This window comes from Cardiocondyla obscurior, linkage group LG10, assembly GCF_019399895.1.
Source record: "Cardiocondyla obscurior isolate alpha-2009 linkage group LG10, Cobs3.1, whole genome shotgun sequence".
NCBI lineage: Eukaryota > Metazoa > Arthropoda > Insecta > Hymenoptera > Formicidae > Cardiocondyla > Cardiocondyla obscurior.
Genome location: NC_091873.1, coordinates 5146403 through 5165076, shown reverse-complemented (window position 1 = coordinate 5165076; position 18674 = coordinate 5146403). Strand labels below are relative to the sequence as shown.

General features: G+C 39.3%; 2 protein-coding genes across 3 annotated transcripts in view; one reads left to right on the top strand and one right to left on the bottom strand.

Moving 5' to 3' along the window:
- Ddr (discoidin domain-containing receptor 2) overlaps positions 1-17728 on the top strand; it is a 235906-nt gene extending 218178 nt beyond the window's left edge. For both annotated transcript variants that reach the window (XM_070662541.1, XM_070662542.1), the window contains 8 exons: positions 1579-1702; positions 2872-3023; positions 4066-4379; positions 6369-6560; positions 9370-9462; positions 11810-11951; positions 15359-15508; positions 16309-17728. In XM_070662541.1, coding sequence (XP_070518642.1) covers positions 1579-1702; positions 2872-3023; positions 4066-4379; positions 6369-6560; positions 9370-9462; positions 11810-11951; positions 15359-15508; positions 16309-16470 — 1329 coding nt within the window. In that variant the 3' untranslated portion in view covers positions 16471-17728. The remainder of the gene's footprint in view (positions 1-1578; positions 1703-2871; positions 3024-4065; positions 4380-6368; positions 6561-9369; positions 9463-11809; positions 11952-15358; positions 15509-16308) is intronic.
- LOC139106065 (uncharacterized) overlaps positions 1-18674 on the bottom strand; it is a 206116-nt gene that overhangs the window by 78681 nt on the left and 108761 nt on the right. The window lies entirely within an intron of this gene.

Sequence of the window (18674 nt, the reverse complement as noted above, 5' to 3'; positions counted from 1 at the left end):
ATGCCCGGCCATAAGAGTATGGGAAGTCGCGACGGGACTTCAGATAGCCCTAATGGAGAAAGAGATGTTAGACGGTTAAGGCCATTCGTGGGAAGCGAGAGCCCTTCGTGTTAGAAATGTGAGCGATCAGGAAAGATAGAGGCAGCGGGAACGTAACAACGTACGTGTGCGGGTGTACGTGTATACGTCGGCGGGACATTGCAAAAGAGGCCGTGAGTATAGTGAGATTCGCGTAGAATCCCGATGGTTAAGTGGTTATCTTATCTTAACGGCCGCGCCGCAGCATCTCACCGGCCTGGCACCCTCTAACGCTCCCTAAACGGAAATTAACACCCACCCCCTACGTCCTCGCGAGTCAGCCTCGGCGCCTACTGCCTGGAGCAACGCAAAAATCAATGGATATTATATCGCAACTCACACAAACGCCCGCCGTACATGCGGCGCCGGTTCGTGTACCTACGATCCCTCGCGAGTTGTCTTATCGTGCGAAGAAAAGTGACGAGGAGCCGCGGCGCAACCACCCGTAGATTGTTTGTTATAATAAAACTGCTAATTTCCTGAGGTGGCATGTCGGGGTCGATCGTCCAGACCCTCGTGCATTTTCACACAGTTTGCGAACCGAGATAAAGGTGTCGGGAGGAAGTGACGCGAGATAAGAGCTTTACGGGTGGGCACTCGCGCGGTTTTACCGTCGCATTTTAGATGAAAGCACTGCCATGACGAATCCCGTTAATGGAGAAACGCAAATGCAGCTTACGACAGATCGTCGAGAATGTCTCGTCGTTTTAATACCGATGTCACGATTTTTGCTAGACTATCAAGGTGCAGTTTTACCTTCGATCTCCCGTTAATCTTTTTTCTTTTTTTTTTTTTACGATCGTGAAAACCAAATCTCTTACGCGAATACCCGACGATATCAATATATTCAGCGATACTGGAAAGAGATTTTGTTATCTGCGAATTAGCTTTTTTTTTTTTTTTTTTTTTTACATTACATAATACTGTCTTCCGGAGATAAGTTTAATTTATTGCAACGAGCGATATCTCTTTATTTGTAGAGAAAATGTATGAACAATATTTTTTAAATTAACACGAATTGAAGGGAAAGGAAATATATATTTTGTAATATTTAAATTCAAATTGTTTCGAGACGAAGAGGGGCAAGTTTATGGAACTTGGCGAACGGCAAGGGAGTCGTTTCGATATTATTCTTTTTATCGGTAACAAAAATGAACCTGCGCCGCCCTTTACAGTCCGTCTATGATAGCGTGCACCGAGCGTCGTAAAACAAAATTACGCGATACAAGTCAGTAGGCTAACGGGTGGATATTCGTCGCTTCGGCATACAATAATCAGATGCGCGAGCCAAACAACCCCCTTTGGGGGCCCGCGACGGGTCTCCTCGTTTCGCCGGCTATGAATATTCTGAGGAGAATAAGAGCGAGGAAGCCCGCGAGGGAGAGGTGAAAATTAGGAGAGAATAATCGACGGTATATCGCTTTTACCGCACGATATACACGATCGGTGTGTGCATAAATGTCAGGTGCATTAATGATAACGCTCGATATTTGACCGCAGGTCTCCGTACCGGAGGAGGGCGAGGACAAGGGACCAATTTGCCCCCCGCTTCCGGCGCAGTATCAACCGGCCACGTACAGCACGACGACGCCGCAATTACACAAACCCGTCACGGATTACACCGGTTGGTACCGATATTAAAAGTCACCCGCTTAAGTATCTTCGCCCGCGTCTACAATTCGGCCGGTTTGGTTCACTTTTAACTTGGAATTGCGATCGTTACGGTAAAGCGTGTCCCATAAATACGCGCGTGCTCCGAAATTTTTAATTCTAATTTTCTTGCAAGTCCCATTGCTTTCTTAAAGGGATCATTGTCGCGAAGTTTTGTCGAGCCAGTGCTCGGTTTAAAAAAATCTGCTTCACCAATTTCGTTATTAATGAAAATTGTTATTTTCGTTCTTTCATTAATTTTTTTTTTAATATTATTAATATGTTTATTAATTTTTAATTAATATGTACAATTTCTGATTATTTCGTTTTATCTTTCAATAACGCATCGTATATTTTAAATTGCAAAATAAAATTAATTGATTTTAAGGAACGATAGCTACAATAACAGCTCGGGCAGCTCGGTTACGTTCAATCTTGCTAAAGATATTCCCACTTTCGTATTCACTGACTTTGTCCAATCTCGACACAGATAGTTTCGTGTTATCGCGGGAATTCTAACGGGTTGTCCCGAGTGACGGTCAAGCCGAGGTTTCGAATCTCTGCGCCTGGTTTTGCCGCGGCCGCACGACGTAGTTGGAATAGTCGGCAAACTATTCCGTTGCGTCTCGTAGTTGGCACAGCTTGCTGGACACAGCGGGAGCCGCAGTCCGCAGAGAGACTGTTTGTCGCGTCGCGCGACCTTGTTTAATCGAATTAGACTGAGGTCTTTGATTAATTAACTATCGGGAACGACAGCACGCTGCGATTCATCGACAGGTCGCACTAATTTTCCGAGTCCACAAACGTCACAATTATCGTGAGGGGGGGGGCGTAGTTTGCGCGCGAAACGATACATAATGGTAATACCGTAACAAATTGAAATAGACATTCTCTTCCTCGTTACCTCCGAGTTTCCGAAAGAACTTGATTCGCTGCAGTCGGATGACGTTGGAGTTTCGCGGCACCGCGCGGAGTCTCGTTAAAAAATGGTAACGATCTTCCGAAAGTTGGGAAAACTCGACGCGAGAGAAAACGGGGAAAGCGTTGCGCGCGGCAATTTCTCTCGTCGACGGCCAGCCGTGATTATATTTTTTAACTTTGTCGAATTCCTTGATTCTTTTCCGCTCCCCGCCGCTCGGACAGGGATCAACGAGGTGCAGCCGGTTATTCCGCTTCTGCTTAACTCGACGATCAATCTTACCAGGCCAATTCCGGCGGTCCAAGAATATCCGTCTAACCCGCCGCCCATACCGCCCCCGCCGGAAAAGTATTACGCCAGTACGGAGATATGTAAGGTGAGTCGCAAAAATGTACGGTAGACATGCGATCCGCGGCCGATTAAGCCCTCCTCTAGCATTAACGCGGCTACTTCGTACGCGAAACTGTGTCAAACGCCGTCTCGTGACCGTCGGATCTCCGTCACGATCGCCGAAAGGGAGGCAACCTTGCGAAACTGGCTACTGGGGCTTATGTAAATCACCGAGTTAATTCGAATATTATACCGCTTGACTTTTCAATTTTCACTTTCTACGCTCTAAGGCTGGTCAAATATACATGTAACATTGCCGCTCGCACGAAATTAAATTATAAGGTTCATTATTTTAAAAACGTTGCCCATGTGAGTCTTTTTTTTTTTTTTTTTTAAAAGAAGATTTTTCGTAATGCTGTATTATTAATAATCTCACGTCTCAGTATTGAAATATTTCTATTAACTAATTGCACGCGGGTGTAAAATATATTTTAATGGCATGTATCGACTACGACTTAATCTCGTTTTCAACCGGGGCTGTTTTCTCTATACAATATGCACGACGCAAAATACTTCATCCTGTGAATTATGAGGATTAATGACCGAAAAACGAGGAAACAACGGGGAACTATCAATCATAACTACCGCGAAGAAAACATCTTTCGTGGGCATACACAGATTATAGAGCGATAATGTAAAGGGCGTGGTTATTGATTACAGTAGTTCTACAAGGATGAGCGTATATGTATTTCTGTTTGATTATATTATCAGACTTGATTAATTTACGGGAAACGAAATTATATTGAAAAAGGTATATCGTGATTACGATTCTCAATATTATCATTTATTTAAATATTTATTCAAGTATTTTTCCCTTCATATGGAAAGGAAAAAACGTTTACTCGGCTTTATTCATATCGCGATATTATACTTCTTTCATATTTTTAAAATAATTTTGTTCAATAAATAAAAATGCAAATATTTGCGGCGCAACTATTTGCTCCGACATACTCGTATGACATATCGATATTATTATACTACATTAATTTGAGGAAATGTGATTTGAGCTCGCGTGTCTGTCATCGTAGAGTCCTCTACCGCCACTGCCACCCTCGCCGACACCAAGTACACCACCGCCAACGAGCGCGAAAGCCTCTAGCAGTGTAACTAGCTACAGCCCGGAAGATATGCTTACGGAGGAAGAGGACGAAACACCCGAGTGTGTTCTTGATTTTCCGCGGGAAAAACTCAACATCGTTGAAAATCTCGGCTGCGGATACTTTGGCGATGTTCATCTCTGCGAGGTCGACAGGTTTCCCGGATACGACGAGGTTTTCAGAAATACTTCCAGCGATCTAGTTATTGTTAAATCCCTAAAACCTGGATCTTCTGACGCTCTTAGGTAAGAATCACGCTTTTTTTTCCATTTATATAAAAATCGATAAAAACAATATGCGGATATATTGTATATTTTTTTTTTTTTGGAGAAGACTATTATTATTATTTTTTTTTTTTTTTTCAAGCAGAGCAACTGTTGCAAGTGATAATCAACGTTCTAAATTTTTTCTTATAGTTTGATGAATATTTTGATAATCAATAACAACACATTTAATATATTAACGTTATGTAATAATGTGAGATTTCGCGTCGATTGAATTCCAGCAATTATTGTCAATATTGCATCAACGCATTAATTAAATGTAATCACTTTGCATTTCTGTTGTATGAAGAGGATCAAAGTGTGCATTAACTTCTGAGCAAATATATATTTTATACGATGCTTGGATTCTCGAGAGGCATAACCGCACCTTCGGCAAATAAAAGTGAAAAGCGAAAGCCGTACGTACGTACGTACGTATATCGGCGATAGAAAATTATTCCAATAGATTATAGAGCGGCCGTGTTAACGGCGTAATTCAATAACGCGGCGCAAAGTGATTCCGAATGTAATGACACGCTACGCGCATTAAGTAGATGCGGCCGGATAATGCGGAAGGGCTTTAAGCGATCGATGATTGGCATGTAATCGAATAATTCGTCCGCGCTCGCACGCGCATGTCCGCGTCAATATAATTTTTCATAAAGCAACGAAAGAGAGAGTTATCTCGCCTTTAGAAAATTGAAAACATAAAATACTATTCCGCATTTAAAAGCCGTCTTTCTGCGGGGGCATGCGATTTAGCACGCGATCGGCAATATGAAATATTCGTCAATAATCTTGTTTACTCTGAATGTTATTTATGTTTCGCAATTTTCGAAATCCCGTCCCCATCTAAATCCACCATTACGACCTACTTAGCGAATCAGCCCGTATGCGATGTACGTGCTTCATCCCGGCTTTTTCAATGGAATATTTGAAAATCAGTAACCGCTGATTACAAAGCGATATGCTACGCAATATGCTTAATTGGATAATATTGTATGAAGAAAATAATTAATTCCGCGCGTTCTGTAATGAATATATAAAATACGACAAATAAAAATTGCAAATTGCACCGAGCAATTTCCCCGGATGCAGCATCGCGCATGATACCGATTCAATATTCATCTCGAACTGGATTTCTTTTTTTTTTCTTTTTTTTTCTTTAAGTAAGAACTATGCCTGAAAAATCTGGATTCAACGCATGAATGAAGATCCTCGCAGTTCAATCATGAGTATTGCAGTTAATAAAAGACGTCCTTTCATTGCATTCGCGATACCGTTATATAACAACGTTTTGTTTGTCGGACGATTGTGATTTTCTCTCGGAATAGGCCGATAGAGATAGGAACGGTCAGTGGAGCGCGTCGCACCCGGATTCACTGATCCGACGACGCGTTGTCGTCGCAGTAGCGAAAGGATGATCCTCACAGACAGGATCACGGACGGTATTGTCTACAAAACACATTTTGTTGACTGCGAAAACCTCACGAAACCTATGTTGTCGAGCGAAATGGATGCAACTCATGTTAGTGCGCAATCGTTCTCTCTACGATCTTTACTCTTTTCAACGTCCTTTTTACCGAGTGTAACATACCAAAAAAGTCCATCAATCTAATCTATTTAATAGGTTTTTCTATTTTTTTTTTAATCCTATTACATTTCGTCGTCTGGCGATTAAATTTTTTAATGCAAAAGGAAATTTTATTTCCCACGTCAACATTTTTAATTAAGTAATTTTTTACGTTCGCGCGTAAGCACGTATTCTATAAAAAAAATATATATATACCTATATAAACTCTTTTATCTTTACTTTTGCATCGCTTTTTCTCCGTTTCTTTTCTGTGAAAACTTTCAAGAAACAAGCGACCGATAGTGAAACGGAATATCTACAGTTACTTCGAGTATACGTATACGGTACCGCGGCCACCTATAAAGATATTATTTCCGAATGCTCCATGTGTTTTCCAGGATAGAATTTCAACAGGAGGCAAAGAGACTGGTACGACTCACCGATCGAAATGTCGCGCGGCTACTCGGTGCCAGCCTCGAGGACGATCCCATGTGCATCGTATTGGAAAACGGCGAGTACGGGGATTTGAATCAATACCTGCAGAGTCACATCGCCGAAACTTCCAACTTACACACGGCCAAGACGCTAAGGTAGGATAAATAATATTTTTTCTAACTTTAATTTAATAATTTAATTGATTACCAACGAGACGATATTATTTTACGCGCACGCCTATAATATTTTAAGTAATTTTGGGCGTTAATTTTTCTTTTTCTTCTTTCGTTTTTTTTTTTTTTAATTGACGGTACAAAGGTGATCGTTGCATCACACTTTGGGTGTTAACGCGCATTTTATCATAGGAGGGCACCGCCTATAACCGTCGTTCATAAATACGTGTCATTACGTTTTTAAGAGATCGTTGGGGAATTCGGTTCGCACATGGTCGGAGGCAAATGGCGAAAAATGCGCGTGTATTCCGAATACGGTCGTTATTCGAGTAATTAACATAATTTAATGAACACAAATTTGATACTACGGCGCGGAATAATTTGTAATATCGGTGCCGTCGTATCATTTTAAAAGCGATACATTATCAATGTCCGCTTTAATGCACACTGCCAATCGGCATTGCGACACTCGAAGTAAATAACATATCATCCGAAATAGATACGCAATTATGTGATCATCACCATTTTGACGTAAAATCAATGAACCATATTTCGACGTGGCCCAAATTTCGCGATTGATACGTCATCGTACTTCCGCGTAAGTTGCCGCGCCCGTTGTAGCGTCACCTTTATGTTATCGACAGATAATAAATTCATTAATTAAAACTAATAAAGCAAATCTACTTAATTAATTGACGGGGAAATCGAAACGTAACGCTTATTAAGTGACTAATACAAATTAGCTAATTAAAATAATAAATATGTCACGGATGATATCGTTGCGTCATGTTACAGTTGTAAAAAGTTAGTTTAACGATATTTTTGACGGGGTCGTGCCGCTAATATTTTACAATATCGTGAACGTCAAATGTACGAAGAGTAATTTCCATGTGCGCGCGTATGAAATATCTTTTGCATTGTTATATACGTTATAAATGTACAGTGATAACATTGAGGTAACTCTGTAATAGGCCTCTCTGTCGGACGCAATCGTGTAAAATTTTTATTTATTTATTTTTATTCCTTTTTTTTTTTTTTTTACTCTGTCGCCGCGAAGAACGTCAGTTCCAATCAGTCCGGAGGGCGTGTGAAAACGCGCGATGACCAGGACTACGCGGAAAGTACTCGAAATACGAGAAATCGGCTGAAAATGAGAGGTGAGCGACGGAGAGGATCATCGGTGCTAGTGACAGGTGTCGGCGAAGCGTGTTTTCCCGCGCGATCGTTTTCAGCTTTCGCGCGAGATGAAGCAGCCGCCGGAGATCGCGCTTTGTTCCCATCGGGTATCGCAAAAAATATTGATGCACGGGATATTCAATCGTTCGTGCCTACGCAATGCGAATATAACCATTAACTATTTCACAATGACGGCGGGTAGAAAACATTTGCGCGTTATCGTTACGTTGTTTTAATCGTCGTTTCGTTCGACTTACCCTCTTTCATAACTCTTAACTTATGTCAAGATACGAGATAAGCCCGATAACGCGAAGCGAGTGGATTTTCAGTAAGAGGATTTTTTCGAAAGATTCGAAAAAAAAAGATTTAATGCGGATTATTCGCGCGAATCACGCGACGTACGCGCGCAACTTTATTACGTTATCGTATTTCAACAACTTGCGCTTAACAGCTACCACCGCACCTACGGCAGCAGTTTTCCCAAAGCAGTTAATTAAATTGCCGACATATGTACCTTCGTTCATAAACGAAATCATTTTCATTTATTTTCGCGAAGTCCCGCTGTTTTAACTGCAGTCAGTTTGTCGCACGAACGAATCCAATATCCAGGACCAACAGAATAGCCGAGCTTTCAGTACGGCCGTTTTCTACGCCGGTAACCGAATTGCATTTCGCCGACGTCGCAAATGAAGCTTTAAGAATCGCGACGCTGAGTCGCCTGGAAAACTTCTACACAGCGCGATATTAGATACATTTTATGCACTGAAAATTCACTCCCTTTAACGTATGATTTATATGCGAGAATTAAATCTAAAGTATAATCAACGCTTTCCTGGCGTTTTCCAACGTAAAGCCGTCGAATAATATCGATATTATATGCACCGTGACGTTTTATGTCGTAAATATTTAAAGGTACGCTGCCGCCGAAGTGACCTTATCAGGGTATCTCTCGCAGAAATAGCTACGCGAAACCGTTTTCATATAAATGGTTTGCATTCTGCGAGCGTAAATAGTAAAAACGTAATACCTAGCTACCGTCGTTCTCAACAAATGCTAACGCTAGATCGTAACTAACGCGTAACTACGTTTGTCCGATTTTCAGATTCAATTCCGTTGGAAATAGGAATGCCGCGGAAACAAGTTCGTTGTATACCCATGTAAAAGAAAAGACGAGATATTTCTATCCCCTTTGTTACAAACTGACGAGCTAAATATACGAAATACGTACTAATCAAATATTACGCAAATATTATTTATTTATACGTCACATGTCCACTACGATGAAAACGCCAAAGTATCTCCTCGTTGTAATAACTTCTGTTATTTCTAGTTGCGAAAAGTAAAATACGCCTTCGTACAAATAATATAAAATACGTCTCGAAGAAAGAGAGCCCGGCAAGTTAATTCGAACTCCTTGATTTACTTTGTAAAGTAGTTTAAGTAACCGGAATATCTTATTTTACTTGTGTCAAAAATGTTATTCGACTACGGCTGAGTTGATACGGTCGAGTGTCCGCTGTTTGTGGCGTTACTCGCTACAAACGCCTCTATGTGTACCGAGAAGTTTCTGCAAGTAAACTTCACGACGTAACCCACCCCGTTCTTCACGTTGCAGTTTCGGCACATTGGTTTACATGGCCACGCAAATAGCATCCGGCATGAAGTATCTTGAGGAAATGGACTTCGTGCATCGGGATCTCGCCACAAGGTAAGCGTGCACTGTTTCCCATAAGTCGCTTTTGAGGGCTCGCTCATTAACGAGCAAGCTGTTGTTCGCTATATTGGTTCGCAGTCTCGAAAATGAAACGAAACACACGCAGCACCCGTCCATTTCCTCTCTGTCACTTCGGCAAGCTTATACGAACGCGAACGCGGATAATAAAATAATATACTGAATTTATTTTCAATTTCCTACAATAAACATAAAATTTTTATCCTTTTTTTTTTATTTTTATTCTTTTTTTTTTACCTACAGCGAAACGATAAAACTTGCGAAATATATAATATTAACTCTTTTTAAATATGAGAATTTTAAAATTAATATGTACATAATTTTATTCGCGCTATATCATTACGAAATTTTATATGCAAAGAAATTGCTCGACAAATCGAAATACATTGGATTTAAGTATATTCACATGGCATTTATAGCGCAGAGTTTGTTCGGAAATCCATTTAATTTTAGCAATCTTAATTCCGTTTCCAGAAAGAACGTTTTAATTTGCCCGCGCTGATTCGGCGGCGATTGTTAGACGAAATCGTTTCATGCATCGAGCAAACAAAACTAAATATTCATACTCTGTTTCATCTTTTTGTAAACGTACGAGTTTGCCTCTGGGCATTACGACGGGATTGCTTTATTACAGCAGTCGATTGTTTTATCGTCTCATTCCCTTTCCATATACGTAGCCGTTCCCGCCTACCCCCTAGACTGCTTTTCCACCCTCCGCGCGCGATTTGGAAACTCTTGAAACCCGGCAGCACCGGCAGCGCCGGCACGACAACCAATATCGTAGAGCTATTAAAAGCAGGGGTATGAGATAGGCATGGCAGGTCGGAAGGGTTTGGGCCGTGTGTTCGAATTATTAACTCTAATCGTAAACCTTAATTATCATGCCCCGTGGCGCGATCGTTGTCGCGACAGTAGCGAGGGTACAAGAAGCTAGACGAAAGGGGCGAAATTTATTCATGATTTATAGAATTGGGTTCAGGGTTAAATTCTAACAGCGAACGCGGCAACTGGCGAATAGTTCTACTATTAGGAAACGGATATCGTATCTGGGAATTACTTATGCTAATGGCAGAACAGAAACTGAGCAAAGAATAATAAACTTAAAATGATAAATCGATAAATGGTACAATTATATCGCGGGCGAAAAAAAAGAATGTGTTTTTTGAAACGTTATCATTTTTTTATCGTTCAGCATAGACATTTAACATCATTTAATTTTTAAATTAATTTTTAATTTAAATATATTGCAATAAAAGTACATTGCGCAAGAAAATATTTTTCTAAAATTTAGCGAGCGATGCGTGTGCGTTAAACGTGTGTAATCGACGCGATCTAATGCATAGAGTCGCGCGATTTAAAGCGATTCGCAAAATTGTGAGAAAAAAAAAGCGTGATTACATTTAAATGCCCGGGAGGGTAAAAAAAAAACCTAGATGAGCAAGATTTTACGGTGCCAGAAGTAGAAAAACTTGACGACAAATCAGACTGAGTGCGCAAGTTGACAACCGGTGTGAAACCCACCGGTGCACGTAAAATAAAAGCGTCGTGGCAGCTACTAAACTATCCCCTCGTCTCTCCACGAATCACCCCTTTACTGTGGAGGGCGATAAACGACGAGGTTTACGCGCAAATCAGCGCGAAACTTGGAACGACCGCCGTTTTCGACATGCTCGCAACGAACCCGCCGTGAACTGCTTAAATGCGAGCTTCCACAAGTTTGCAACTAAGAAATCATTTTACGCATCGAGCATCTACAGCCATCGTAAATTTTTAAAAAGTATTTTTTTGTTCTCTAGTAGTTCGAATCGTCTCTTTTTCTTTAATTATTTTTACAATGCATTTTTATTTTAATATACATATGTATGAAAGGGCCAATTTTTTTTTTTTTTTTTTTATAAACGTGTATAAAATTAAACGAAAAAATATTAAATTTAAAATCTTTTTGTAATTGTAACGAGAGAAAAAAAAAATCATAAACTGGAAAACTACTGTTTAGTTATGACCGTACGATATTTCGGTAAACTACTCTGTTTTTGATACAACTGCCACGTGCAGAATATAAAAAATAGGACGCACAAACACATATTCATTTAGCCGTATACTCGATACGAATCAATAGGATATTGCATAGTTGTACAGTTAGCAGAGATCTCATGGCCAGCGTTAATAAAAAGAATAGAAGTGTTAATTTGATCAAAAAAATAATTCTATTGTTTTTCCCGTTCAAAATTCACGAGATGGAAATATTTCGGGAATACGTTACGCAGAATGGAAACGGGGGCTTCACCGAAATTAAGAGACGGATTTTTGGCATGTTTTTCAGGAATTGTATCGTGTGCCGCGGATGCACGATTAAGGTATCTGATTTGGGCAGCGGGCGAAGCGCATACGCGGCGGATTATTTCCGTGTCGAAGGACGTCCTCCACTACCAATTCGATGGATGCCGTGGGAATCAATGCTAATGGTGAGTGTACAACTAATGCTTAATATACGTTTAAACGATATATATTATTTTAATTTTGTTCCCACCCTCTTTCTCCATTTCTCCCTCCCTCTCTCTCTCTTTCTCTCTTTCTCTTTATTTCTCTTTCGACATTTTTCTCCTTTAGACATCAAGAGATTTAGCGTTCGCGCATTGCGTTCCGCGTGCGCGCTTTTTCCGAAAGCTCCCGATTTAGATAGGCGCTTGCGCGTTAGCGGCAATAAAGATCGGTGATGTGAAAGTTTGATAGAATTATAAATGAAAAAAAAAAAACGAGGAGAAAGAGGATAAATCAAATTGGCGCAAACGACTTTCGCTCGTAAACGAGTGAAATAGAAAAGGGAGACAATGCGGGGACGCGACCGGTCGTTTTTGATTTCACTCCACGCATGGGTGGGACGCGTCGTTTTGACGAACTACAGCTACGCATCCACGCGATGAAACTCAGTTTCGCTCGAATGCGCACTTTTTTTTTTTATTGCTTTTTTACATCCGGAAGGAGAAACCCCTATCCGTCATTACGCGCGCTGCTCAAGTCGAGATCATTTTTTCGCTATCCATCATAAATGCACATCACGGCTGTGTATCATAACGTTATGTGCTGTAATGAAGAAGTATCTCTTATAGATTTATAGACGTGATAAAAGCATTGTGCGCAAAAATCCCGATGGATCGTGAAATCCGTATATTAGGAAATAACCCGCGGAACACGTTTTGTCGCTAATGATATTACGTATGATACATTTGTCGATACTACCATTTCTTAAATAAATTTGCCAATTATGCCGCGGTATTCGAACGGGATTGATAAAACGCGCCAAGCCATGTGCGATAAAAATTGATTTAAAACTGCAATCAATTATTCTACACGTTGATTTACCCTTCTCGCTACGCAAAATAAATCGCATTAAGGATTTCTCTTTCGGAAAATAAAGTCGTTTCGAATCTGTTATTTATAAATAATTTGAGAAAAGTCTCCAAGCTGAACTCTTGTTATTTCCACGTAGAAATTAAGTTTTACGTTTCATTTAATGTGTCGTGCCTTTAATTTCTCGATTCGCGCTACCAATATCGAACTGTCGCGCGAAACCGCCCAACATCAGGCCGATAGAGCTGTCTGCGGTCACGTTGGTATTAGCGAATTGAGCTTGTCCCATTGCAGCGCGCGACACGCGTCATTGAACTATAAAAGTACCGGCGAAAATATGCGATATGCGTTTGGAAATTCATTTTCGATGTTGAGCGGCTTTTTCGGCTTAACCGCTCGACAATCCAAACACAATCGTTCCGCTTCGCGAGCTACGCGTCGAACATGACTGTTTTCGCCGGGGTTACAACGTGGACGACGGATGGAAGATATTCGCGTTTACTTTTCACGAAAATTCGGAAAAATATGTGCCGAACTCTGGACGCGGAGAAAGAAGCGGACTTTTTTTTTCCGGCGCTTAAAAGTGTTACGAGTACGCTTTGCGCTACAGTCAGCTATCGCGCTTTGTAGTCAGAAACTCGATGGTCGGACACAATGGAAGTATACTTAATAATAACGTAATAAAAGTACATTTATATGGCTAATTTTTTTTTTTTTTTTTGCATAAAATGTGGAAAAATAATTTATCAAATTATAATTAAAACATGTACGTAAAGAAACGGGACTTAATTGCAAAACTTTAATTACTGAAAATAAAATTAAATGATTGAAAATCGTTAAATATTTTATTATTGAAGCACGTGAAAATTAAAAAATGTAAAATAGTGTCGAATTCTACATCTATTCGTATGTCTTTGTAAAATAATTATTATCCTTTTATATTAATTTGTGTTTAATATACATTTCTGTCTAAATCATCTTTTTTTTTTTTTCTGACAAATTAATTATAAATCAAAGATATTAATTTAATTTTAATATGCATTGGCTCTATTAACTATGCATAGATATTATTGATACTCTATTCTTTATTTTCATTTGCGGAAATAGTATATTTATTATACCCGTGTAACAGCAAATTAATATCAAAATGGTGATTCGACGAAACAGAAATGACGCTGGGAAATACAGTATTGAATAGTTGGCTTCGTCATTTCAAACTGAATGCGCCATTAATGTTTCATTATTGCCCATCATTTATCCAACTTCCGCCATTGTGCCGTGCTAATGAAACGATTTCATCCCTACGTGCGAAATACCCGTTTCAAAAATTATTCGGGATTAGCGTCGATTTAATAGTTCCGTATCGATTTTGCGATCGTGAAAGCCTTGCTAAGACGAACGTACCATCGCGCGTTTATCGGTAATGTAAAAATTATTATGTTTATCGTGGGTGCACGTTATTTAACTCCTGCAATTTGAATTAATGTTGAAGTAATGATGCGCTCGTAATTTTGTATCGTGTACTTCATAAATAATCGAATCATGTCTTAAGATCCTCCGAAACATGCGCAAACTACAAACTCTGCACGCATATGCAATCTTCCCAGCGCACTACCAGCTACAGAGATTATGTAATTTAAGTACCTAAGTTCAGGTAATTTCATATCAAGTACACAATTGTTTATCGTAAATTTATCCAAAATTATAATATTATTGCACAGAAAGGCTTTTTAATTATCTCTTTAATATTTTCATTTTATGTCATTTTGCCTCTGACTTTTAATTTTATTTAAAAAAATTCGAAATGTTTACTTTTATGAGTTTAATATAAATTCTGCCAATAGTAAAAATATGCAGTTATTACGTCTTTTTATGAATGCATTAATTTTCTTTTTCTTTTTTTCTTTTAATTTTTTGTTTCTTCAAAAAACGTTGTGGTTATATAATGGCAACGTAAATATTAATTAAAACTTGCAGCTACTAAAGCTTTTATATAACTTTACGTTAATATTTTATCATATAATTATTTTGCTTGACGGGTCATACGCATGCCAATGGGAGCGGAAGGTACATCCAACCGTCAATATGAGGAAAAGAGTAAAATCGTGTAACTGCTTTATGGCGTTCCGCGAAGCTTGGGCTTAACTGAGTTACTCGGTTGAACTTTGGGAAACTCGAAGGCGCATACAGTTTCCATAAATTACTCCTTCACGCTCAAACATTAGGTTTCCACGTCGAACAAGTTACGCTTTTAATTATTTTTGCGGCTTACCAAAAGCGGATTATCTTAAACGTGTATATAAAAAAAAAAAGAAAAAATTATACTACGTATATTGTAAGACAAAGTAGTTCAATTGTTAATGTACGTAAGTTTCAAACGTATTGTGAAATAAACTTATCCAGTTACGTACATTAAAATGTTAAATAATTTCCGTGCAACACATAATAAGGATCATCCGAGTTAATAAACGTTACGAAGGAGCTTTTGTGAAATATTCTTGGATGTGTTTACGTTATACAGGGAAGGCACACGTGTAAAGGTGACGTCTGGGCGTTCGCTGTAACACTTTGGGAAATTTTGACGTTCGCGCGGGAACAGCCTTTCGAGGAGTTTCCAGATCATCGAATAGTGGAGAACGCGACTTACTTTTATCAAGAGGATGAGCGAAAGGTAAGTGCACGGAGTAATTCTTCGGGTTTTTTCCCCTCATTGTGTCCGACGTGCTTAATGTAATGAGTGCACTGAGTACTTGATTTCGCGTTGAGTGCCTCACGGAGCTTTCAGAGGCTTTGAACGCAGCTATTTATTTCGTCTTTCAGACTTTTGATTACCTTACTCCGTAGATTTTTACTGAAATTTTCCCCCCTTTTTTTTTATTTTTTTTTTTCCTGCGTAACTTCTTTCAAAAGTAATCTGGACTATCCTATTTTGTAAGACCGAGTACTAGACAATTAACGTCGTTGGAAAAAATGGGTTAAAATAAACGCGCACGTGTCGAAACAAGTAATTACAAAAATAGGTCGCGAGTGTGTTTCCGTGAAAATGGCAGCACTACTCGCTTAGTAATTCATATAATGTAATAAATATTGCGTCGCACTCGAACCCGTCGCATTCATTTTCCCAACGTCGAGAGTACTTGAAACTAACATGCGCGCTGTAAGAATTGTTATTCCGCTCTCTCGGTTTTGCACACCATTAATATTTACGAACGATTAATTGGGTAACAAATATTGCGATTAATTACGAGCGTGAAATATTTTTATTGTATCTGCACCGTTTCCGATAATATCACGTTAAATTGCAATGAGATTATTATTAAAAGCAGCTCGCGAGCAATCTGCTTTTTATTATGGTACAACGTCAAAATGGGTCAACACATTTTCCGTTTTAGCTGAATGCGAGGAATTTCGATCGCAAACTATACATATAATTTATTGCGCTAAAATCGTGTTGTATTTATTTTTACGCAGATGATACTACCGCTGCCAAAGAACTGTCCGAAAGAGATCTACGACCTGATGCGCGAGTGTTGGCAGAGGAACGACGTCGACCGACCAAACTTTCGCGAGATCCACCTGTTCCTGCAGCGAAAAAATCTCGGTTACAAACCTGGTGAGTCGAACGATACTTGATATAGAGAACTAGAAGGCTGGAATCTCATCCGGCTTTCTATGATCGGCGAGTTAAACGGCAATTGGTGGAACTGCCCTTCATCGACCAAGCTAGACCAAGTTAGACCAAGTTAGTACCTAGAGTGGCGATCCATAAATCGACTATAACGAACGTAAATTATTTACGACAGTACGGTCGGATGCGTTCATCGTGTCGATGACGAGTTTACTGTACGATGACACGTGCGAAAAGAAGACATGGGAACCTGCGAGCTAATCGCGCCAAGAACATTTCACGGTTCGCAACATTAATATCACTTTTTTTTTTTTTTTAACCGCCGACGTGTACATCGCTGTGAATAGCGCTGTGAATTTAATCGATAACCAGTATAAAACGCACAAATCATGTCGCAACGTCTATATACAAGAACGTCATTCGTATAAAATTGACATTTTTAACGTTTTCTTTGCGCGAATCAAAATTACAGCGTGTTATCGCTGCACATGGATCGGTATCTGTCCCACTAATTGTAATATATACGCGTAATCTAATAATGCTAAATTCTCGACAATAGCGAATTAATTTTCTAAGCGCACTATTCTTTCATTTCGGGGGATATCAAATTTTATATGCATTATTTGATTGACATATTATTGGATATTTCTGATTGCTGTATACAGGCTTAATTAACGCGTTCCGATACTCGATTTTCCGGCTTGTTTTTATGCAACGTTTTTTTTTTTCTTGATTATCTTTTATTTTTCCGTTCATTATTCTCGTACCTACAAAAGTTAGGCAGTGACAGATAGTCCCGCGATAATGATACCCGGTATCCACATCGTGTCCACGCTGTGCAATCGAAATGGATAGATTATGATTTTGATCCGTGGCATTCGATACGAAATGGAACGTCACTAGTGCTGGCAATACGAGGGGAGCACGTTCGATAAATCGCACATACGCTGTTCCGAAATTGATACTGTCAGCAAACAAGCTTATGATATTCCCACCGTAACGGCACTCGTGTCACGTTCGGGATATACATGGATCGGACTCGAAAATCGCGCGTAACATTTCCACCGACGAATAACGTAGTCATTTCTAAACTTCACCTCTCGAAATGAGAGAAAAGTTGATCCTTTATTTAAGATCGAAGCCCGTCGGACTCTCGTGCCGGATTACGTTATCCATTTTTCGGATCTTTTATACGTCGGTTTCATGAACTTGATTGCGAAAGAAACTTGTTTTTCCAACAAAAAAAAAAAAAAAATATATAAATCTATATATATATATACATATATACATATACCGTTTTCAAGACAATTAACAAAGACATTAAGCGCGTTGTTGTTTTTAGAGAAGCAAAATCTATGAGAGTATACGACCGAAGCGATTGTAATATTAATCGATGTGTTTCCAGTGATAGAACTACTTGTGTTTTTTGCTCCGTTTTATTTTCCGAGCTACCGAGAAGACAAATGTAAAGACAGGCTAATTATCGTTCATCCAACCGTTTAATTGCACGACCAATATCCTACCCTCCAATTCACTCGAACGACGATTTCTCGTTAACTTTTTAATTGAACACTCGCCACAGTGGCGCGCAGAAAGAATTATACGAACGGTTGCTTCAAGGAGCTTATCAATGCACAAAAAAATAAAAGAAAAAAAAAAATTATGAAATGGGTTAAGAGGAACATTCTGTAAAATTAATCATTGCGCCGTACAAAAAGCATCTTTCGAAGAGTACGGGAAAAAGAATAATCTTAAGCCGCGTCAAGTTTATGTTAAGTTCCCTTTAACTACTCTTAAGCTTAAGATGCGCTTAGCCGAAGTGCATAAATGTTTGACAATACCATTAGAGGTTGCAGTATAAATTCATATAAAGTGTGTAAAGAATGTTGAAGGATTAACCGACAATGTAAATTATTAGATCATTTTAAGACCGGCGTTCTATTGGCGGTCGTATCGCATAATCGTTCTAGAATCGTTAACGCTATCGATACGCAAAACTTCTCTCATGCTCCATTTCTCGATTTCGGCGAGAGCCGCAAGTCGAATATTTCGTGATTTTAGGGAAGAAAAGGAGTACATGTGACCTGATGTTAAGTTTATAGTATGGAATAGAGATAGGCGATTTACCCGGTAAATGTTTTTACTTCATTTGATACGCGAAAAAATCCCGATCAATTGCCTAAACGGTTTACACGTTATACAATACGAT